The 24,373-nt window shown below is 37.8% G+C and overlaps 1 protein-coding gene across 2 annotated transcripts; it reads right to left on the bottom strand.

The window, feature by feature from the left end:
* Positions 1 to 301: 301 nt before the first annotated feature.
* LOC113052686 (uncharacterized) lies at positions 302 to 7,260 on the bottom strand. 2 transcript variants are annotated; one of them, XM_026217090.1, is made up of 2 exons: positions 791 to 7,260; positions 302 to 743 (listed from the first exon to the last, which is right to left on the bottom strand). In XM_026217090.1, the coding sequence occupies exon 1, from the start codon at positions 6,711 to 6,713 to the stop codon at positions 798 to 800; it is 5,916 nt and encodes a 1,971-aa protein (XP_026072875.1). In that variant the 5' UTR covers positions 6,714 to 7,260; the 3' UTR covers positions 302 to 743; positions 791 to 797. The 2 variants fall into 2 exon arrangements, with proteins under 2 accessions (XP_026072875.1, XP_026072876.1); XM_026217091.1 differs by having other exon boundaries at positions 302 to 6,958; positions 7,077 to 7,260.
* Between the last annotated feature and the right edge of the window lie 17,113 nt (positions 7,261 to 24,373).

The following is a 24,373-nucleotide window of genomic DNA, read 5'->3' as shown; positions in this document are numbered from 1 at the left end:
CTGTGACATCATCATCCTGGGGAGGGACTTTGAGAGGATTCAGATCATCCCAGGAGCCAAACACGGGAACATCTAGGTGGACACACACACACACACACACACACACACACACACACACACGGTTCTGGTGTCCAAACAACATCAAGGTCTTTATAAACTGTTACAGCACTTTCTCAGAGTGACAAATGGCATAGCTTTTAGCCTCATGGTTGCAGTTTGAGGTTTAGGAATTAGTTTTTATTAATTTTTTTTTTAGCCTTTATGTAGCAGACCCCGCCCGAATGATGGCCCAAGCTTTACTGATGTTAATGAAGTTTATTGAGTCCGTTTTCACTCAAAAATCACCGTAAGACTCCAAGAATCACCGTAAGAGCTAAACCAACAAAGTACAAGAAGCGCGAATTACAGACTAGTTCAAACCTCTATCATTAACATACAGTGAATTACACAAAACAGTCATTACAACAAACAGTTATCAAATATATACAGACCTTATGCATTTTCGGGGGGTGCTTAAAGTTGCAAACGTTATCTGCGACACAACTCTGATGAACTTGAACTGCGTGCTCTCCCTTTCCTTCCCTGTAGACTACAACACCCGTCAAAATAAAAGTCCCTCTTTAGTAATACAGATAATGCATTTCTTAAACCCATTTAAACTCACAGAAAGTCTGTTACACTCCCACCAAATTATAAATGTTATTTTGACATGCATAATTTTCAAACATAAGTAATTTTAACTTATAATAACCATTTTGTGTGCATGTGTGTAAAGCAAAGTCCTTTTGAAGATTTGTTCACTCCGCTTCCAATAATAAGACCAACTTCTGAGCTGGTCTCTCTACGACTGAGACCTTGTTTACCCGTTCTCCTTTTTTGTTTAGTTTTTTGTCACCGAGTGCTATTGTGACTTTCCTTACTAGTCCATCTTGGCTAGTTACAGTGTCTATGACCCGTCCTAGTCTCCACTCATTTCTTGGAAGGTTCTCATCTGTATCCATGACCACATCACCAATCTGCAAATTCCTTTTTGGAGCATGCCAGCATTGTCTAGCCGTAATGTTGTGGAGATACTCTTTTTTCCATCTACTCCAAAACTGTTCAGTAAGGTACTGCACCTGTCTCCATCTCTTTCTCCCGTAGATGTCTTCTCTTATGAACTTTCCTGGTGGTGGTAGGACCGTGGTGGCTTTCATGGTAATCAGATGGTTAGGTGTGAGTGGTTCTAAGCTCTTGGGGTCGTTCAGGTTATCCACTGTAAGGGGGCGACTGTTGACTATCGCCATGGCTTCATAAAATAAAGTGCGCAGTGAAGCATCGTTAAGCCTGCCTGATGAGAGGGAAACTGTAGCATTAAGAACACTCCGTACAGTTTTGATTTGACGCTCCCATACACCACCTGCATGACTGGAATGAGGGGGATTCATTACAAAATCACACTGTTTATCTGCAAGGAAAGCGGTGAGCCTTTCTGGGTCAAGCTGCTGTAATGCTGAGTTCAGTTCGTTTTTTGCGCCAACGAAATTGGTACCTTGGTCACATCTGATCTGCCGTACTGTGCCTCGAATTGCAATAAAGCATCGCAAACTGTTGATGAAAGCATCTGTGGACATATCTTCTAACATTTCTATATGAATGGCTCTTGAACAAAAGCAAGTTAGAAGCAGACCATACCTTTTGTGCTGTTTTCTTCCTTCTTTAGTCATGAATGGACCAAAGCAATCCATACCACAATACACAAACGGTGGGGAAGGCTCTACACGTTCTGTGGGAAGATCACTCATCCGCTGGCCTTCCACAGGTTTTCTCAACCTTCTACAAGGTACACAGTTGCGAATGTAAGATGTGACAGCTCTGTTTATTCCAGGTATCCAATAGCCGGAAGATCTGATTGCATTAATTGTGAAACCCTTTCCTTGATGCTTTACACTTTCATGATAGTGTGCAATAATCAACTTTGTTACATGATGATCTTTAGGAAGGATCAGTGGGTGCTTGAACGAGTGAGTGCATGATGAGTGGATAAGTCTTCCTCCCACCTTGATCATACCATGAAGGTCTATGAAGGCGTCCAGGTGATGAAGTTTATTATAACCTGGAAGTTGTTTTCCTTGACTCAGGACATCCATTTCTTTCTGATATGCTTGTTTTTGAACTCCTTTTAGAATCAAGCCTTTTGCATGTTCCTGTTCACCTACAGAAGCTGGCGCATTAGTTTTATCCTTCTTAATCCGTCTCACAAGGCGTGCAATAGCTTTGACAGCATTAGACCAAGATGAGAACTTTGACAAATGGTCTACAAGATCTTTACTTTCTGTGGTTTCTGTTTGAAACGTCTGGATCTTTTTAACTTCTGGATCTCCTATTGGAAGCTCCGGTACAACATTTGAGGTCTCTATTTCTTTCTTCCACAGGAATGAAGGACCTGAGAACCAGTTGGACGAGAGCAATTCATTTATTGTTCTTCCTCTTGAAGCATTGTCTGCTGGGTTATCATCTGTTGGGACGTATAGCCATTGTTTGGGTGCTGTGCTTTGGCGTATTTTTTGGACTCTGTTGGATACAAACGTATGAAAACGACGGGCGTCGTTATTGATGTAACCCAAGACCACCTTTGAGTCAGTCCAAAAGAATTCATTGACATTGGTGAGGTCAAGCTCTTCTCTGAGCATATTGGTCATTTGGACTGATACCACTGCTGCCGTCAACTCTAACCTTGGAATTGTAGTAATCTTTACAGGAGTAACCCGGGCTTTGCCAATGAGGAAAGTGCAATGAATCTCATCCTTCTCATTGATTACTCTCAGATAAGAACACTGACCATAACCACAGGTACTTGCATCAGAGAAATGATGTATTTCCGTTTTTACAATTTTACCGAAATCAGCAGGCACATAGCATCGTGATATGTCCACCTTTTCCAGATTGACAAAGTCATTCTGCCATTTCTCCCACCATGGGCTAAGAGCAAGGGAAAGTGGATCATCCCAGCCTGTACCCTGGTGACACATTTCTTGTAGGATCCTCTTACCATTGAGAACATAGGGAGCTACAAAGCCCAAAGGATCATATATGGAGGCAACCGTTGACAATATGCCACGACGTGTTGTAGGTTGACCTTTTAGTGGGATATGGAATTGGAAGCTATCACTCTGTATGTTCCAATGAATTCCCAGCGCTCTTTCAAGTGGCATGTCATTGAAGGTAAGATCCTTTGTTTCAAAGTTTACAGCACGTTCTGATGCTGGTATGCTCTGCAGAACAGTGTTGTCATTTGACACAAACTTGTGAAGTCGAAGACTTCCCTTTATGCACAACTCCCGTGCTTCCTTTGCCAGCTGAATGGCCTTTTCCACCGTCTCTACACTTGTGACTCCATCATCAACATAGAAGTCTCTTAAGATGAACTGAGCGGCTAATGGGTATGATTGACTATGCTCACTGGCTAGATATCTTAGTCCATAGTTTGCGCAACCAGGCGAAGAAACCGCGCCGAAAAGATGCACTTTCATCCGATAATCTTGAAGCGCTGAATTTGTGTCTCCGTTTTTCCACCATAAGAAGCGCAGGTAATCTCGGTCATTTTCCTGGACATGAAACTGGTGAAACATTTTTTCGATGTCACATATTACAGCTATAGGATGCCTTCTGAACCTAACAAGGACTCCGGTGAGATTGTTTATCATGTCTGGTCCTGGTAACAAATGTTCGTTGAGACTTGTGCCTTTGAATTTTGCGGAACAATCAAAAACGACACGTAGCTTGTCTGGCTTTTTTGGATGGTAGATGCCATGATGAGGTATGTACCACTTTTCGCCAACAGTTCCATCATCATTCACTGTTTCTACATCACCTCTTTCAATGATGTCATTCATGTAAGCAATGTAGTCTGTCTTATATTTCTCGTTTCTACAGAATTTCTTGTTCAAATGATTGAGTCTGACCTTGGCAAGCTCTCTGTTATCAGGTAAGTATGGCCGTTGTTTGAACGGAAGAGGCATTTCATAATGTCCTTGAGCATTTTTCTTTATACCTTCTTTGAGTTTGTCTAGGAACACAATATCATCCTGAGAAATTGTCTTTTCATCTGCTGTGACATCCTTAAAGTCCGACTCCAGTACACGGATGGCATCCATAGGTGTCAAAGCTGGAATCTCCTTTGTGGCTATTTTGTGACACAGACTGACTGATGTTGATCCGTTGATACCTGGTGTGGAGCAGCCCACAACACTCCATCCTAAGTCAGTTAGAATAGCATAAGGTTCATCATCTTTTCCTAGTATAACTTGCCTGGGAGCTAGCACTCTGTGGCAGTTGTAGCCAATAAGTAAACCTACTTCACAGCTGAGAAGAGGTGACATTTCGTCTGTGATTACCTTCAAGTGACTCCAGTTCTTTGCCGTTTCCTGCGTTGGTATGTGATCACGATTGACAGGAATACACTCCTTGGTGTATACTGGAGGCAGATTGATATGTACTGATGAATTGTACCCTCTCACACGAAGATCAGACACTCTTTTACTTTTAATTATCATACTATCTCCCATCATGGTGGTAAGTTTGAGTTTTATTGGCTGAGAATCCACTTGCAGTGTATTACTCACTTCTTCATCAATGAAAGTGGTGTCACTCTGAGTGTCTAACAAAGCATAGACAAGCTGTTCATTGGATGGATTTTTGATGGACGACACCCACACAGGTACAATCATGGATGTAATGACTGAACGACCTTGTCTTGTGATATTAAGCGATATGGCATCTGTAATCTCACTCTCACGTGCATGCTCCATGCTTACCGTTGGTTGCTTTCTGTTTCCGTTATTCTCATAGTTGTAGTCATGAAGACATGTGGGATGTCGCAGTTTGCATACATCACATGTGTGGCGATGCCGACAATCCTTAGCACAGTGACCTGGTTTCATACACCCAAAACAGAGTTTGTTGTCTTTGACATAGGACCTTCTGTCTTTCAGAGACTTTACCATGAATTCTGGGCACTTACAGAGTGGATGGCTGTCATCTTGACACAACATGCATGGTGTTTTTAACTGTCCTTTAGCCATTGTCTGTTTGTCACTGTTTTCTGATGTTTGTGTTTTGAAGACAATCGCCTTGTTTCTTTTGGTTTCATTTAAGATTCTTCTCTCATGAGGTGACTCGCGTGAATGAAGAGCATGTAGAGAAGTGATAGGATTACACACTATTTCTGCTTCAGTTGACATGAATTTTACAAAGTCTTGAAAGCTTGGAAATTCCTTGCCATCCATAAGTGATGTTGTGACTTGGCGGTTCCACCTGGAGGCTGCCCAGTCAGGAAGTTTCTGTACCAGCTTTTGATTCTCTTCACAGTCGTTTAATATTTCCAGGCCTTTAACATGAGGTATGGCTTGCAGGCAGGCATTTAAGAAGTCTGAAAATGTTCTCAGGCCTTCTGCATCTTTGGATGGTATTCTTGGCCACTTTGACAGCTTTTCACGGAATGCTCTTTGAATGACAAATGGCTGCCCGTATCTTTGGTTAAGCTTGTTCCAAGCATCTTTGTACGCTTCTTCATCATTACGATAAAAGGTGCCTTCAAGATATTTGTGTGCTGAGCCACTGACATACTTTTTCAAATAATAGAGTTTATCAGCTGCAGAGATGCCTTTTCTATCTATAAGTGACATAAATGAGGCTTTCCAGTCCACAAACTGAATTGGGTCTCCATTGAACACTGAAGGCTCGGGTATGGGTAACCTGTTGATGGCTATGCTGTCCTGAACTGCCTGAGCAAGATGGGACACTTCACTGAGAGGTGTTGACTGAACAACACTGCAATGATGTAACATTTCATTTCTCTGCCCTTGATGATCATTCGGTATTGACTGACTTCTTGTCTCTTGTTTTATTTCTTCATCATAGGATTTTATTCTGGCTCGAGCAACCTCTATATCCTTTTCCACCTGCAGCCGTTCCAGTTCAAACTTTTGAGTTTCTAACTCTCTTCTGAGTTGCTCTTCTAAAGTTCTTATTTTTTCCTTTTGTTGCCTTTCTGTTTGCATCATCTTATATTCAGCCTCTTTTGCAGCCAGCTCTGCTGCAGCATCTGCACGTTTGCTTGTTGCACTAGAGGATCTGGAATGGCTACTGACACTTGTTTTTGAAGCACTGGAACCATATATAGAGCGAGCATAACTATGTGCTAAAAGTTCACGCAGCCTGCCCCTTTCTCTTTCTGCATCAAATTCTCCATCTACAAATGCCATTCTTTCAAGCACTATTTTGATTATGTCATTGGTCACAGCTTCACATGCATCAATTTTACGTCTTAAATCTGCAGTAGGTGTAACATGTTCCCTTATGTCACTGAAGAGTTTCAAAATATTATTTTTTTTGTCCTCAATAGAGTCAGCCATTTCAGCCAGCTGTTTATCAGTTATGTCAGTTTTTAAGCTCTGTCTTGCTTTACGAGCTTCTATCTTCCATTGCTCATACAAAGTGTTTAATCTTTTTTCTTTCTTACAGCATTCATCTTTCTGATAAGCAAGCATTTTCTCCGTGGGCATATGCGGACGTTCTGAACGTCGAGTGAGTTCTTTACTGTCTTGCTTTTGACACTGAGATTCAGGTTTATCTTTATCCTTATTTTTAACTGCTTCATTTTTATCCTTTTCACCTTCAATATCCGTCTGAAGCAGGCTTTCAGAATCCGGTTCGTCCGTATCCATTTCCATAGTGAACTCGTTGACTACAGCGACTCTGCTCCGTAGACCATCACGCTGATTCCGACGTGCAGCAATCCGTCATATTGCCATCGTGAGCATGCACGTGCATCGAGGATCTTAACCAGCGAAGGTAAAGCTCTTACTGTAGCAGACCCCGCCCGAATGATGGCCCAAGCTTTACTGATGTTAATGAAGTTTATTGAGTCCTTTTTCACTCAAAAATCACCATAAGACTCCAAAAATCACCGTAAGAGCTAAACCAACAAAGTACAAGAAGCGCGAATTACAGACTAGTTCAAACCTCTATCATTAACATACAGTGAATTACACAAAACAGTCATTACAACAAACAGTTATCAAATATATACAGACCTTATGCATTTTCGGGGGGTGCTTAAAGTTGCAAACGTTATCTGCGACACAACTCTGATGAACTTGAACTGCGTGCTCTCCCTTTCCTTCCCTGTAGACTACAACACCCGTCAAAATAAAAGTCCCTCTTTAGTAAGACAGATAATGCATTTCTTAAACCCATTTAAACTCACAGAAAGTCTGTTACACTTTATGTTATGTCAGTTTTAATAATTTTAGCATTTCAACTTTTTTTGTAAAAAGTTACTACTTTATAAATTAAATGAAAACAGTACTAAAATTAGTGCTTTTTACTTTACAAATCATTGCAAAGCAACTTTACAGAAAATAAGTTTCTCCCATATTTAGTAGTAGCTTACACGACTTATCTATATCATTTTACTTTAGCTTTATTTCAATTACAGAAAACTGTTTTTAGTTGTTTCAGTCTTAGTTAACAACAATGACACATAGTTGGTTGCTTTGGGAATAAATGTTAAACTGTGTGAGCTTATTTTATATATTTATTTCTTTAAATAAAATGTAAAAATTATATATTTTTTGTACGAGTTTCTGTCTTCTGCTGAATGCTAAAAAGATGATGCTTTAAAGACCAAACGGTTGACGGTACCCATTCACTTCCATAGTATTTCTTCCTGTAGCATAGAAGTCAATGGGTGCCGTCAACTGTTCACTCTCAAAAAACATCTTCTTTAGTGTTCAGCAGAAAAAAAAAACACTTTCAGGCTGAGGAAGAGTAAACGATAGCAGGATATGATTGTTTGATTCCTCTCACACAGACAATATACAGTTGTGTTCCAAATTATTCAACCCCCTTGACTTGCAAGACAATTTGCAGTGGAGGATAACATTTTATGAAATCAATTTAACAAAATCACCATGTGGGTGTTTTGAAACTGCTGGGTGTTTCTGAATCATGCAATCTAAATGATCCCCCTTACCCAACCCCACCCCTAAACCTAACGTCACTATTACATCAACTAATCAGGTATCATGGTGTAAAAACACCTTGATCTCCCATTACTTTTTTTTTTTTGAGATAACAAAAAAGGGGAAAACAGAGACATGTGAATCTGTAAAGCAATAAGATGCATACTGTATAACATATCAATCATGTTTCTAATACATTAAGTATCCTTTTCAGCAGTTTAAATGTCTTTCGATTATTCTGTATTGAAGTTAGAGAGTCGTAAAAAAATCTTCAAAAATCTACCATTTGGTACAGTCGATATACATTTTGCTTTATGTATGATATTTTCCTAACAGAGTAAGAAGTTTAATAATAGTATCCATTTCCAACAAAAAAAAAAAGTGAAGTGAAGTGACATTCAGCCAAGTATGGTGACCCATACTCAGAATTTGTGCTCTGCATTTAACCCACCCGAAGTGCACACACACAGAGCAGTGAACACACACCCGGAGCAGTGGGCAGCCATTTATGCTGCGGCGCCCGGGGAGCAGTTGGGGGTTCAATGCCTTGCTCAAGGGCACCTAAGTCGTGGTATTGAAGGTGGAGAGAGAATTGTACATGCACTCCCACCCACAATTCCTGCCGGCCCGGGACTCGAACTCAGAACCTTTCGATTGGGAGTCGGACTCTCTAACCATTAGGCCACGACTTCCCCTGGATTAAACCAGTATCACAATCCATAAACAAGACCATTACATCGGTTATTGTGACAAACTTATAAAATAACTCAAAAAGAAACCAAGAAACTTGGGACCAAAATAATTTAGTATAATTACAACTGAAAAATAAGTGTACAATTGTTTCATTTTCTTCTTTACAGAAACTACATAATGGCAAAAACCCTTCTTTAAACTTACCAATAAAATCATTACATGGATAGTATCTGTTTATTATTTTAAAGTGAGTTTCTTTAACTTTATTAGGAATTACATATTTATTTATATCTGACCACAAATTCTTAAAACCACAAATTACTTTCCTGCAGAGACCTATACTTGGTCGACTTCTGGCGACAGCGGAAGTTCGTCACTACGTTTGTGCACGGCCACGGAGCCTATTAACATAAAGCAAACAACAATACATGTATTATTTTGTGTTAAGCATAACACTTTAATAAAAACAACTCATTAATTTGGAAAGTTACTATCACATGTATGCAATAATATACCAGTTACTTAGAACATCAATTCAAAGTTAAATAACCTACAAACCATTATAAAATAATTTGAATTCTGCTTGTACAACAGATTTGTTCAACTGCTCGTATTTCCTACATTGTTGTGGATTTTATTGATAACTTTAAATGTCTTTGTTAATTTTATGTGACTTAAGCCAGAAAGAGAGCAGTATAAAAGGGTGATGGCAAAAGTATAAAAACACCGCTTCACTAACCTGCTCGACTGTTAGCATAACTGCTACCATGTGCTACATTAAATGTATAACGTTACATCTAACAATACAAATAAAACATACTATATTTGATTAATGTACATCTAACAATACAAATAAAACATACTATATTTGATTAATGTCTATATAGTTACCGATAAGCTTTTAATATAAGTTATTGTTTTAGTTAACACACTCACCTGGGACTGGACCATCTGGACATTTACTGCTCTGCACCACAAACAGCCCGTTATGACGCGTGATTTAACGTCTCCGCAACTTTTCCACGCAAACCTGGAAGGCACAGCCCACGGTGCGAGATCGACCGTACTCCGGTTGGACACGGACCTCATCCTCCGTGAAGGGCTTAGCACACACTAAAGTACCTTTCCTCAGAGTAATTGTCGTCTCCTCCTCTCACCATATAGCCCAATTCAACGCTTATTTTTATTTTCGTAGGTGGGAAAACTATGAAATGATAAATAAGTTTTTTTTTTTTTTAATTAGAACACAAAGGCACACTATACACATCTTAATACTTTTGGTCTCCGCTATTTTTCGGCAAGCGAATGAACGCTGTAGCGCTTTCACTGGAAAATAACTTGAGATCTGGGATTTGGAGCGAGTTCGCAAAACATTTGATTCAGATCCGGACTCCGAAGCGCGTTTCGCGAATAATTTGATCGGGGCTTCGAGCGAGTCGGCAAAACATTTGATTCAGATCGGGACTCTGAAGCGCATTTCGCGAATAATTTGATCGGTGCTTCTGAGCGAGTCGGCAAAACATTTGATTCAGATCGGGACTCTGAAGCGCATTTCGCGAATAATTTGATCGGGGCTTCGAGCGAGTCAGCAAAACATTTGATTCAGATCGGGACTCTGAAGCGCATTTCGCGAATAATTTGATCGGTGCTTCTGAGCGAGTCGGCAAAACATTTGATTCAGATCCGGACTCCGAAGCGCGTTTCGCGAATAATTTGATCGGGGCTTCGAGCAAGTCGGCAAAACATTTGATTCAGATCGGGACTCTGAAGCGCATTTCGCGAATAATTTGATCGGGGCTTCGAGCGAGTCGGCAAAACATTTGATTCAGATCCGGACTCCGAAGCGCGTTTCGCGAATAATTTGATCGGGGCTTCGAGCAAGTCGGCAAAACATTTGATTCAGATCCGGACTCCGAAGCGCGTTTCGCGAATAATTTGATCGGGGCTTCGAGCAAGTCGGCAAAACATTTGATTCAGATCGGGACTCTGAAGCGCATTTCGCGAATAATTTGATCGGTGCTTCTGAGCGAGTCGGCAAAACATTTGATTCAGATCCGGACTCCGAAGCGCGTTTCGCGAATAATTTGATCGGGGCTTCGAGCAAGTCGGCAAAACATTTGATTCAGATCCGGACTCCGAAGCGCGTTTCGCGAATAATTTGATCGGGGCTTCGAGCAAGTCGGCAAAACATTTGATTCAGATCGGGACTCCGAAGCGCATTTCGCAAATCATTTGAGATCTGGTCTTTCGAGCGGATTTGCAAAACATTTGATTCTATCATGTACTTGTCCAGATCAACTTTTAATAAAGAGAAAAGAGTTTTAGAGACAGATTTTTGTCAATAGCCTGTTAGTAATCCCACAGTCCATAGCATCAGTAACTGTATAATTTAGTAAGGGAAAATTAAAACAAAATAGGATGAGTTTCAATTTTTATTTTATTTTGTAGAAATGGTCACCTTAACCTCTGTGCAGTGTTCAGGTTATTTCAGGACCCCAAATTAAATTCTAATACTAATACTGCATCAAACAGGTGTTTATTTGAGTTGAATATTTCGATAATCATGTAAGGAAACGAAGCCATAATTTGATAAATTTACATTTACATTTATTCATTCAGCAGACGCTTTTATCCAAAGCGACTTACAAATGAGGATAAAAAACAACACAACGAAAAACAACAAAAAGGGCAACCAAAAGTTTTTAAGTGAGTATAAACAAGATGCATGCAATATGAAGGCAGATATTGTCTGATATGTTAAGAAATAATATAAAACAAAAAGTCCAGATGATTCAAGCTGTTCGTGACTGTGAGTGTAACAGCAGCAGCAGAGATTATTAACCGTAAATGAAAACATTTAAAACTCTGATTCCTCAATTAGAAAATAAATAAATAAAAATGTAGCAAAACATTACATTCAGATGATATGTAGAACTCTCTCTGATTATCAGTGTCAGACAGGCGTACTACTCTGGCTGTGACATCATCATCCTGGGGAGGGACTTTGAGAGGATTCAGATCATCCCAGGAGCCAAACACGGAACATCTAGGTGGACACACACACACACACACACACACACACACACACACGGTTCTGGTGTCCAAACAACATCAAGGTCTTTATAAACTGTTACAGCACTTTCTCAGAGTGACAAATAGCATAGCTTTTAGCCTCATGGTTGCAGTTTGAGGTTTAGGAATTAGTTTTATTAATTTTTTTTAGCCTTTATGTTATGTCAGTGTTAATAATTTTAGCATTTCAACTTTTTTTGTAAAAAGTTACTACTTTATAAATTAAATGAAAACAGTACTAAAATTAGTGCTTTTTACTTTACAAATCATTGCAAAGCAACTTTACAGAAAATAAGTTTCTCCCATATTTAGTAGTAGCTTACACGACTTATCTATATCATTTTACTTTAGCTTTATTTCAATTACAGAAAACTGTTTTTAGTTGTTTCAGTCTTAGTTAACAACAATGACACATAGTTGGTTGCTTTGGGAATAAATGTTTAACTGTGTGAGCTTATTTTATATATTTATTTCTTTAAATAAAATGTAAAAATTATATATTTTTTGTACGAGTTTCTGTCTTCTGCTGAATGCTAAAAAGATGATGCTTTAAAGACCAAACGGTTGACGGTACCCATTCACTTCCATAGTATTTCTTCCTGTAGCATAGAAGTCAATGGGTGCCGTCAAATGTTCACTCTCAAAAAACATCTTCTTTAGTGTTCAGCAGAAAAAAAAAACACTTTCAGGCTGAGGAAGAGTAAACGATAGCAGGATATGATTGTTTGATTCCTCTCACACAGACAATATACAGTTGTGTTCCAAATTATTCAACCCCCTTGACTTGCAAGACAATTTGCAGTGGAGGATAACATTTTATGAAATCAATTGAACAAAATCACCATGTGGGTGTTTTGAAACTGCTGGGTGTTTCTGAATCATGCAATCTAAATGATGCCCCTTACCCAACCCCACCCCTAAACCTAACGTCACTATTACATCAACTAATCAGGTATCATGGTGTAAAAACACCTTGATCTCCCATTACTTTTTTTTTTTTTTTTAGATAACAAAAAAGGGGAAAACAGAGACATGTGAATCTGTAAAGCAATAAGATGCATACTGTATAACATATCAATCATGTTTCTAATACATTAAGTATCCTTTTCAGCAGTTTAAATGTCTTTAGAGCTTTTCGATTATTCTGTATTGAAGTTAGAGAGTCGTAAAAAAATCTTCAGATCATTGGAAAATAGTCTACTATTTGGTACAGTCGATATACATTGTAAGGTCCAGGCACTCGGCCCAAGGAAGGTATCCGGTGCTGGATGAAGGCTTCCTGCGTGTTCTGTCTTTCAGCGCGTAAAGTTATTCAGTTTAGGTTAAGCTCAAATCTGACTCCATTTTATTATCTAATCTGACTCCATTTTAGCATGACCTCGAATTTAGGTTGAAAGGCAAATTGGTTGTTTGTTGGTCTCTAATTATTATTGTTATTCTTCTGAGATTTGATTATTCTAATTTAACTCTTTACTTTATTTTACTCGTTCATTAGGAATCTATGTCGCTCAGGGTGCCCCACGACGGCCGTTCTTCTACGTGTGCCCCACGATCACAAACTCGCCAGTCTCAACAGTAGTCAGAGGTTTATGTCTAATCCATTTAGTCCCCCTCAGCTACCCATGTACAACTTAGTTAAAGCTCAAAACAATAATCAGCGGTTCTGCTAGCACTATCTGTCTAGCCCCCCCAACAGTCATATAACTTCGTACAACTTAATTAAAGCTGAGACAATAACCAGCGGTTATGACCAGTACTGTTACTAGCCCCCCATAGTTAATGCAACTGAGTACAACTTAACTAAAGTCAAGCGGTTTAGCCAGAAATCTAAAACCTCACCTGATGCGCCCCATGCTCCATCTAGTCTGAGTTTTAGTATGCACTTAACCCTGGACGCAGATTTGCGGAAACATAGCCTTCACTTAATCTCCTTGAGAAAATAGTTTCAGAGTCAGTCAGAGTAAATCAAATGTAACAATTTATTATCAGTCAGGTAAGGATTATGCCAATTACATAGCCAATTCATAGATATCAAATCAATACTAGACACCAAATTCTCAAAGATGAACCTAATAGTAAAAGATGCATACCTGACTCTTATAAAAATACATAGTATGAAGTGTGTGGACACACTTCATGCTATGGGCTCATTCCAGCTACAGAAGGCCCTGATCCTTTTGCTGCAATCGTTTAAATACCTCAGACCAACACAAACATCCCCCGAGATGAAGACAGAAACTAACAATTGGAATTTGCATTAGGTCAGGTCCCAGACCAGGGTAGTTTACACCTCAATGGGAACAGAAGGTAATTTACATGGAGGACCCTAGGAAGGGGCACTCCCTCCCATTACAGATATACAGAATATCTCTTAATTCTTAGGAAATGAATTATCTTTTAATCTACTTTTGTAAGACAGACACCATTGTACCAGTTGCACTGAGACAATTCAAATGACACCAAACATGACTGTAAATATCACTTGCATTAATATATACCATTATATTCTACTATTGACCATTCTGAGTGAGCTATGTGAAGGGAAGGAATGGAATGAGTAGGAACTGTTGCATATGTGAGAGAGGCGTTTCCTGCATTTTCTCTCAGTGAGATGTGAGAACAGATGTCTGTATGTTAATGCACTGTGTGTCCTTAGTATATCTCAGAAGATCAAAGTGTCTGAAGTTTCTGTAATTCTTACAACATTTTGCTTTATGTATATGATATTTTCCTAACAGAGTAAGAAGTTTAATAATATCCATTTCCAATAAACCAGTATCACAATCCATAAACAAGACCATTACATCGGTTATTGTGACAAACTTATAAAATAACTCAAAAAGAAACCAAGAAACTTGGGACCAAAATAATTTAGTATAATTACAACTGAAAAATGAGTGTACAATTGTTTCATTTTCTTCTTTACAGAAACTACATAATGGCAAAAACCCTTCTTTAAACTTACTAATAAAATCATTACATGGATAGTATCTGTTTATTATTTTAAAGTGAGTTTCTTTAACTTTATTAGGAATTACATATTTATTTATATCTGACCACAAATTCTTAAAACCACAAATTACTTTCCTGCAGAGACCTATACTTGGTCGACTTCTGGCGACAGCGGAAGTTCGTCACTACGTTTGTGCACGGCCACGGAGCCTATTAACATAAAGCAAACAACAATACATGTATTATTTTGTGTTAAGCATAACACTTTAATAAAAACAACTCATTAATTTGGAAAGTTACTATCACATGTATGCAATAATATACCAGTTACTTAGAACATCAATTCAAAGTTAAATAACCTACAAACCATTATAAAATAATTTGAATTCTGCTTGTATTGTTTATTGTGAGCCTAAATGAGTAAATTGGTATTTAAACATTCTCAGGGTGACTTGCCACCAACTGCTGGTGTGTTTTTTTATATATATATATTAAAAGTAGTGTTTCATGTTGTCACTTCACATTTAATAGCCTCTTAGAATGAAATTGCAATGTAAATTCACAGTGCCTCCTTTGAGCTGCAATAGACAGTGTGTAAAGTACATCTAAATGCCAGGTCAGATGCTGTTTCTGTGCCACCTATACTGCAAAGCTGGGTGTTTGTTCATACAGAGTTCATCAGACAGCCTGAAGCCTCTTACGTTGTTTATTTAAATTTCAATGATTTTTTTATTTTATTTTTTTTACCAAACCTCATCATTTTGCAGGACAATTGTCTATTACAGTATACAACACAGGGTGCCAATAAAGCTGTGGTGATATACAACACGCTTTAAGAAAAGTTTATTTCCATCACACTGTAAAGTGATCTAGAGGAAAAGCAGATGTGTTTTGTCTATTGGCATACATAGCCTATTATGTGTATTTGTTTTTATTTATGCTATTATAATCACACTGGGTCACCACCTAATGAAAGATTGGATAAATTAACACATCCTTCTTGACTCTTCAACTGAATGTGATGGTATTTAAGAAGCCTTTAACATTATGTGCTCAACATTAAATCTGTAACATGTAGCCAACATTAAGAATAGGGTTGTGCCGGTGAGGAAAATTTCCCATTGATTAGTTAACTTATGACAACACCAATGTTATCTGTTAATCTCTTCTGTAGATTTTGATCTTTTTAAGTTGTTATGACATATTGTTAATTAAAAAACAACATTAAAATAGTACAATAATTGTAAAAAAAAATCGCGTATAGCCTACTATAATCAAACTAATAAGACGGGTGACATAAAATACCCATATTATAACAAATAAATAAAATATATTTGGAAATCGCCCTTTAAAACGAAGGCTCGGTTTGTGGTTCACAATTATTTTATTAAAAACAAAGACAAAGTCGCTTATATTAATATTATATATATATATATATATATATTTTTTTTTTTTTTTTTTTTTTTTTTGTTAACAGACGTTATATTGCGCTTTTAATTGTCTCCGCTATCGTCCTGTCAATCATACTCGCGGGTCATTTTCAGTAAAAATGTATTTCATCATCATCGGTACCCAAGTTCTGACTGCTGACCGAACACTGGTCACTGATCCTCTCCCGCTCGGCGCTGTCTAGCGCAGCTTCAACACACAGATTTAACTCCGCAGTGCTAATTAAAACGGGCTGGTGGCAGACTAATATTTAATATTTCTGATGTAAAGATTTCTGTGAAACGCGTAAAGTTGCACAGAAGAAAGCCCAACAGGGTATCTTCCGTCCATTCCAAATCCGTTTTAAATTAAAAAACAGAAAACGAAAAACTCAAGAGGATTCAATTGAGAGAACATGAATTCAATAACGAGAAATGGAAAAATGGCTCGTTTATTCGTTATTCCATCTAGGTTAACAAACGGAAAATGAGTTTTTGACTTGATTTCTCATTTTGTCGTTTTGGGTTTAAAAAACGCCTTATGGCTTCAATATTTCATTCGCACTTGTGGGCGGAGCTGAAACGCTCCTTTCATCTGATTGGTCGGATCGCTCCGCCTTCAGCTCGGGCTCCTCAGTCTTTCAGAATAAGAGTCTTACAAGAGCAATATCTGAAACCAGATGTAGACACATAATTCGCGTTGTTTGACTTGCAAGTCACCCCTTTAAATTATTTCTAGGTTATAGTATTGTATGGATATTGTCCCACTGTAAATACAGTGCAAATGGTTCTGTCTCCTGGGATAAAAGTGAAGTGGAAATAAAAATCAATAATAGACTGAACATTTCCATGATAATATGTCTGTAACATTTACCACTCTCATCTTTTAAGTCTAATGGCACTAGGTAGGTGTGTGTGACATTAATAATTAATTGTGGAAATTAATATAGTTAAATTTATTAAATAAATTAGAATTATTAGTTTTATTACGGACAAAATTGAATGATGTTTCTCTTTTAGTCTTCTTTGTTGGCCTTGACAACGACTAAAATGTTATTGTTTCACCAAATTCAGCTCAGATCTTCAGACTCGTTTGACTCGTTGCTGTAACTGGTCAGACTTTTTCCTTCTCAAAAAATCCTAGTGACTTTCATTATCTGAGCAATGAAGATCTTACACTTAAGGTCCACTAGAGGGGTGACAGGATTTCTGTTTATGTAAGTTTAAATGATAGATAAATACATTAATTTCATGTGTACTACCATGAATATGCCATATCTGTGTAACACAGGTTCTTCAATGATAGATGGGGTGGTAGGGGGGTATACCTTAGCTCAATGATAGCTGTATAATATAAAACAACATTAAATACTGCAGCTGGTACCAAATAAAAATGATTAAGTTTTGGAAAAACTGCAAGTCAAATGTACTTGCACAAATGACTTGCTGTTACATAATACCCCATATGCGTTGTTGGGGACGTTTTCGTCCACTAGGGGGTAAAGTTGAGTCTTATTTTGGCCACAACTTTCTCTGTGTTGCAGCTAATGGAATGATTGGTGACAAATCTTATTTTGACACTTATTTTGGGAAAATGCTTGAAATTTTTCAAAAACTCAACAGTATACTGTGGGTAAATTCACTACCCTTTTGTTATGTTTGGGATGAAAAAACCCACTAAATTAAAATGCTGTAAAAATGTCTCAGATAAAGATTTTTTTTTTTTGCATAAATCTATTAATCACCCTCAGTCCTGATCAAACTACCAAATGTTTAAAAAAAAATCCAAGATTTTAACTCTTTAATTACCAAGTTCATAAATTATGTCACTGATTTGGGAAGAAAAAACACACACAAAATGACATATTTTCAATATAAAAAGTAATTGTGGACTGGATATTTTTTTTTACCTTTTATGACAGTCTTGGGCATGTCAAAGATTAGTAACTGTAGATTAGCTTTGATGTATTGTTAGTTTTGTGCAGCATTAGATTTTATTTTTTTCTCCCTCATTTATTGTTGGTGGCTGTTTTTGTCCCATTGACTTCCATTATAACGACATTTTTTGATTGCAAAGCCATGACACCATATAATCATGTACTCTTGATTGTTGGTGGTTTTCCCTGTTGGGAAGAGGTAACATTTGTTATTTTTACAGTTGATCACTAGGTGGGACGATTAACCCTTTAGGCCTGTGCAAAAAAAGGCTTAGTTTCTGGCCTGTATATAGAGTTATATGGAGTTTAACAGCAAATTATAGTGTGTGTGTGTGTGTGTGTGTGTTTGTGTGTGTGTGTGTGTTTGAGAGAGAGAGAGAGAGAGAGAGTGAGAGAGACCTTTGTTCACTTACCTTGATGTATCTGAAAAAATCCAAATATGCACCTCATGCTCTCAGAACTACATGGACTAAACAATAAAAAAAAGAAGTGTGTTTATGCACCTGCTGACTTTTGATGGTGAAAAGAATGGAGGGCCTATGTGTGAAATGCTTGTCTTTTCTTGATGGTGAAGCCAGTTTAAAACCTTTAAATCTTATTAAAAAAAAACTACTTTGAACATAATTGATTATGGACCAAAATGCAATACCAACTTCAAATAAGCAGCAACTCGCTGGAGGGGTCAAGCTGCATAATCATTTCTAAAACTCTAAAACCTTTCTCGTATTGCTTGCTGCTCTTCTCACCATCAAATGACCAGAAGGATGGCATGCAAGTGTTTAAATCCATGTACTGTTTTTGTTTAGTCTATACTTATCACCACCATTAAAAGGCAGCAGGTGCATAAATACACTTTTGTTTACTCCATGTAGTTCTGAGAGCTGAGGTGTACATTTAGATTTTCTCAAATACATCAAGGTAAGTGCGCAAAAGTCTCTCTCTCTCTCTCTCTCTCTCTCTCTCTCCTACACATATACACACAATATAATTTGCTGTTATACTCCACATAACTCTATATACAAGTCAGAAACTAAGCTTTTTTTTGCACAGGCCTATCTAAAGGGTTGATGGTCCCACCTAGTGATCAACTGTAAAAAAAATAACAAATTTTACCTCTTCCCAACAGGGAAAACCACAAACAATCAAGAATGCATGATTATGTTTCATGGCTCTGCATTCAAAAATGTAATTACAATGGAAGTCAGTGAAAAAAACATCCACCAACAATAAATTAGGGGAAAAAAATGTATCTAATGCTTATAGCAGTTTAATTGAGTGAATGTTTTCATCCCGAACATAACGAAAGGGTAGTGAATTTGAACAATGCACAAGGGATACATAATAATTTTTATTTGGCACCAGCCGCAATTAATGTTGACAGCTAGCAGGAGTGTGGTGGGGTGCGAGGTCTGTTTTGACCAATGGATGGAGACCTCAAGGCAGTGGCCTTAATGCTTATCTGAAGATTTGTCTTTATAGATTACAGTTTACATTGTACTTACTGAAGTACACCTCTGCATGCAGACACCCAATTGTACAAATTCATTTATAGATTTAAAACCCAGTCCTGAACCGGGAGAACCATGTTGTGCAGAGTTCAGTTCCAACACACTTGCTTGGACATTGCTACTGATCCTGAAGACCTTGCTTAGCTTAGGTGTGTTTATTTGGGGTAGCTAAACTTTGCAGGACACTGGCCAACCAAGAGGAGGACTGAGAGTCCTGACATTAGCTCTTTATATTCAGTGCATGTGATTTATCAACACTGAGTACATCTTAAAATGTACAGCTCATGAAAAATGGACAAACAGATGGACAAATGGACAAACATTAAATGCATAAACCAGTGTGAATAAAAAATATATTAAAATACATTTGGAGGTAGGTTGAAAAAGACAGAATGGGAAGTTTTAAAGTACAGCTTGAAGTGTGAAGTTTATTCTTGTACACAGATATGGCATATTCATGGTAGTACACATGAAATTAATGTATTTATTTGCCATTTTACGTAAATAGAAATCCTGTCTCCCCCTCTAGTGGACATTAAGTGTAAGACCTTCATTGCTCAGATAATGAAAGTCACTAGGATTTTTTGAGAAGGAAATTTGGTGAAACATTAAAATTTTAGTCGTTGTCAATTACTCTCATAATAAATGATAATAATGTTCAAATATATGTTGGCTTTCTCAAGGCCAACAAAGAAGACTAAAAGAAAAACCATTCAATTTAGTATGTAATAAAACGAATATTAGTAATTTATTTCATAAATTTAACTATAGTAATTTTCCCAATTAATTATTAATGTCACACACACCTACCTAGTGCCTTTTGACTTAAAAGATGAGAGTGGTAAATGTTACAGACATATTATCATGGAACTGTTCAGTCTATTATTGATTTTTATTTCCTCTTCACTTTTATCCAAGGAGACAAAACTATTTGCACTGTATTTACAGTGGGACAATATTCATACAATACTATAACCTAGAAATAATTTAAAGGCGTGACTTGCAAGCCACAGCAGCACGAATTATGTGCGCAGCAACAACTGACTCAAATATTATGTTAATTAACAGTGAGCGGTGGTTTCAGACACTACTCTTATAAGACTCTTATTCTGAAAGAATGTAAGATTTTCCGTTTGTTAACCTAGATGGAATAACGAATAAACGAGCCATTTTTCCATTTCTCGTTATTTAATTCATGTTCACTTGAATCCTCTTGAGTTTTTCGTTTTCTGTTTTTTAATTTGAAACGGATTTGGAATGGACGGAAGATACCCTGATTATACCCTGATTCGAAGCCCCCCCCATGCCGCAAATTCACGTCTGTTGTGAAGTTAATTTCAGGCGCGAATGAAGCGAATTACTCGCGCGAATGAAGCGAATGATCTCAAAATGGTCAAGCAGCAAACTAGCGTTTGGTGTGAACACAGCATAAGAAATAAAGTGTTGTTAGAAAAAGTGGTGTTAAAAGTTTCATATTATACTGAATTTATAGGTAATGCTAAAGGCAATAATAATTCCATTTAGAGACACTTAAACAATCTGACTAATAAACCAAATAAACAGGGGATCAATAAATGGAAAGAACATAAATAAATAATTACACCGTTATGGCTAATGAATTAAATTAATATTTGTAGTGAAGTGACATTCAGCCAAGTATGGTGACCCATACTCAGAATTTGTGCTCTGCATTTAACCCATCCGAAATGCACACACACAGAGCAGTGAACACACACACACACTGTGAGCACACACCCAGAGCAGTGGGCAGCCATTTATGCTGCGGCGCCCGGGGAGCAGTTGGGGGTTCGATGCCTTGCTCAAGGGCACCTAAGTCGTGGTATTGAAGGTGGAGAGAGAGCTGTTCATGCACTACCCCCACCCACAATTCCGTCTGGCCCGAGACTCAAACTCACAACCCTTCAATTGGGAGTCCGACGCTCTAACCATTAGGCCAGATCAGGTTATTCCACTGAAACTGCAAACTGCTGTTTTATTGAAAATGTGAAGAAATCACTGTATAGGGGTGATGTGGTGGGAGCTGTTTTCCTTGACCTTAAAAAGGTATTTGATACAATCAACCGTAGTTTACTTTTAACTGAAATGTCATATTTAAATTTTTTATACTAAGGCAGTACAGTGGTTTGCATCTTATCTTCAGGCTAGAGTACAGTGTGTTAAAGTTAACCAGGAAGAATCTTCACTCTTGAACATCAAAATGGGCATACCACAGGGCTCCGTACTTGGTCCTTTGTTGTTCAGTCTTTTTATTAATGACCTACCATTACACCGTTCAGGCGCCAGCTCCCAGCTCTATGCAGATGATGCAGTTCTTTATGCACCCGCTAAGTCACCAGAGTTGGCTGCTGATGTTCTCTCTGCATGTATGGCTGATGTCGGACAGTGGCTCAATCAAAATCAGTTGGTGCTAAATTTTACAAAGACAGTCTCTATGTGTTTTTCTATTAAGAAACTTGATCTAAATAAAAGATTTAAAATTAACTTGCAAAATGAAAAAATTAAATCTGTAACAGAATTCACATACCTTGGATTGGTTATAGATCCTCAACTTAATTTTACTAAACATATCAAGAAAATCTCTAAAACAATACAAAGAAATCTCAACTGTTTTAAATTAATCAGACACTATATACCAAATCAGGCAGCCTTACTGTACATGCATGCTATGGTGTTTTCACATATTTCATACTGCATGACAGTTTGGGGGCAAGCAGCTCCATCTGCAACAAAACACATTGGTTCACTTTACAATCGAGCAATAAAAATTATGGATAAAAAGCCAATCCGCTATCATCACTGTTACATACTGGAGAAATATAAAATATTAAGCTTTGAAAGCTTTAGTAATTTATGTTTCCTAAAATTAATCTTCAAGTTTATTAATAATTTAGCACCTGAGCCTCTTAGTAAATTTATTGAAATACAGAACACCCAAAGAGTTACTAGAACTAGTTCAAATCATAACTCTACAATACCATACTGTAGGACAAGCTTTTCACAGACTGCCTTTTCTGTTAAGAGCTGTAGGCTATGGAATGCATTACCATCTGATATTAAGGCCATATCTTCAAAAAGACTTCAAAAAGTTCTTCCAGGATTAAGCTGTGGCTAAAGACAAATCAAAATTGTATACATTTTTAATTGTTGTTATAATTGTGTATGATTATGTATGTATGTATGTATGTATGTATGTGTATGTGTATATATCTGTATATCTATATATACATAGTTTTTTAGTATTTCTTGTTTTTATGTATGTATTTGTTTTATAATGTTCTTAGAAATGCCCAACCAGGGACAGGAGTTGAAAATTAGCACTAGCTATAAACTCTATATGCTGCACATCAGTTACAGGCTTTGTATTGTAACTATGTTTGCTTCTATGGTGCCTGTTAAATAAACTTTAAATAAATACATATTTTCCATGGTCATATCTATTAATTTATTTGCAACACTGCTTTTATTTTGCGTGTCAGTCTAGTTTGAGCTTGCTATACCATTTTTCCTTTGCGCTTCACTTTTCTGCACTTCTCTCTTTGTGGCACTGTTTTGACGTGGTCTCTGGGTTCCTGACTTAAAAAAAGATATGCACTAAAACAGATGTGTATAGTGTAGAAGGCCTATAGCTTAATTTTGCGCCAATTTTTTCAGTTGTTTATGTTGCCCCCCCCCAAACATGACATCCTGGTAACCCCTCTGTTTGAACTCCCGAACTGACTCAAATGATTCGCGAACCCGCTACGAACTCCCAAACTGATTCAAATGATTCGCGAACCCGCTACTAACTCCCAAACTGATTCAAATGATTCGCGAACCCGCTACGAACTCCCAAACTGACTCAGATGATTCGAACTCCCGAACTAATTCAAATGATTTGTGATCCCCAAACTGACTCAAATGATTCGTGATCCCGTATCATACTCTAAAACTGACTCAAATGATTCGCGATCCCGCTCCGCCCCGAACTCCCGAACTGAATCAAATGATTCGCGATCCCCAAACTGACTCAAATAATTCGCGAACCCGCTACGAACTGCCAAACTGATTCAAATGATTCGCGAATCCGCTACAAACTCCCGAACTGACTCAAATGATTCGCGAACCCGCTATGAACTCCCGAACTGACTCAGATGATTCGAACTCCCGAACTGATTCAAATAATTTGCGATCCCCAAACTGACTCAAATGATTCGTGATCCCGTATCATACTCCAAAACTGACTCAAATGATTCGCGATCCCGCTCCGAACTCCCGAACCGACTCAAATGATTCGTGATCCCGTATCGAACTCTCGAACTGACTCAAATGATTCGCGAACCCGCAACGAACTCCCGAACTGACTCAAATGATTCGCGAACCCGCTCCGAACTCCCGAACTGATTCAAATGATTTGCGATTCCCAAACTGACTCAAATGATTCGCGAACCTGCTTTAAACTCCCAAACTGATTCAAATGATTCGCAAACCCACTACGAACTCTCGAACTGACTCAAATGATTCGCTAACCCGCTACGAACTCCCGAACTGATTCCAATGATTTGTGATCCCCAAACTGACTCAAATGATTCGCGAACCAACTTTAAACTCCCGAAATGACTCAAATGATTCGTGATCCTGTATCGAACTCCCGAACTGACTCAAATGATTCGCGTATTTTGATTACAGAAGTTACATTTGTAATGGTGTATTTTCATTTAGATGTGGTATTATTATTTGTGAATAAATTAATTAAGATTATTAAGTAATAAATTAATTTT

The sequence above is a fragment of the Carassius auratus genome, chromosome 33 (assembly GCF_003368295.1).
Source record: "Carassius auratus strain Wakin chromosome 33, ASM336829v1, whole genome shotgun sequence".
Lineage (NCBI taxonomy): Eukaryota > Metazoa > Chordata > Actinopteri > Cypriniformes > Cyprinidae > Carassius > Carassius auratus.
This window is presented reverse-complemented; position numbering and strand designations above follow the sequence as displayed.

What these genes read in the sequence shown, in the direction of transcription:
- LOC113052686 (XM_026217090.1), bottom strand. Translation starts at nt 6,713, where the DNA reads ATGGAAATGGATACGGACGAACCGGATTCTGAAAGCCTGCTTCAGACG.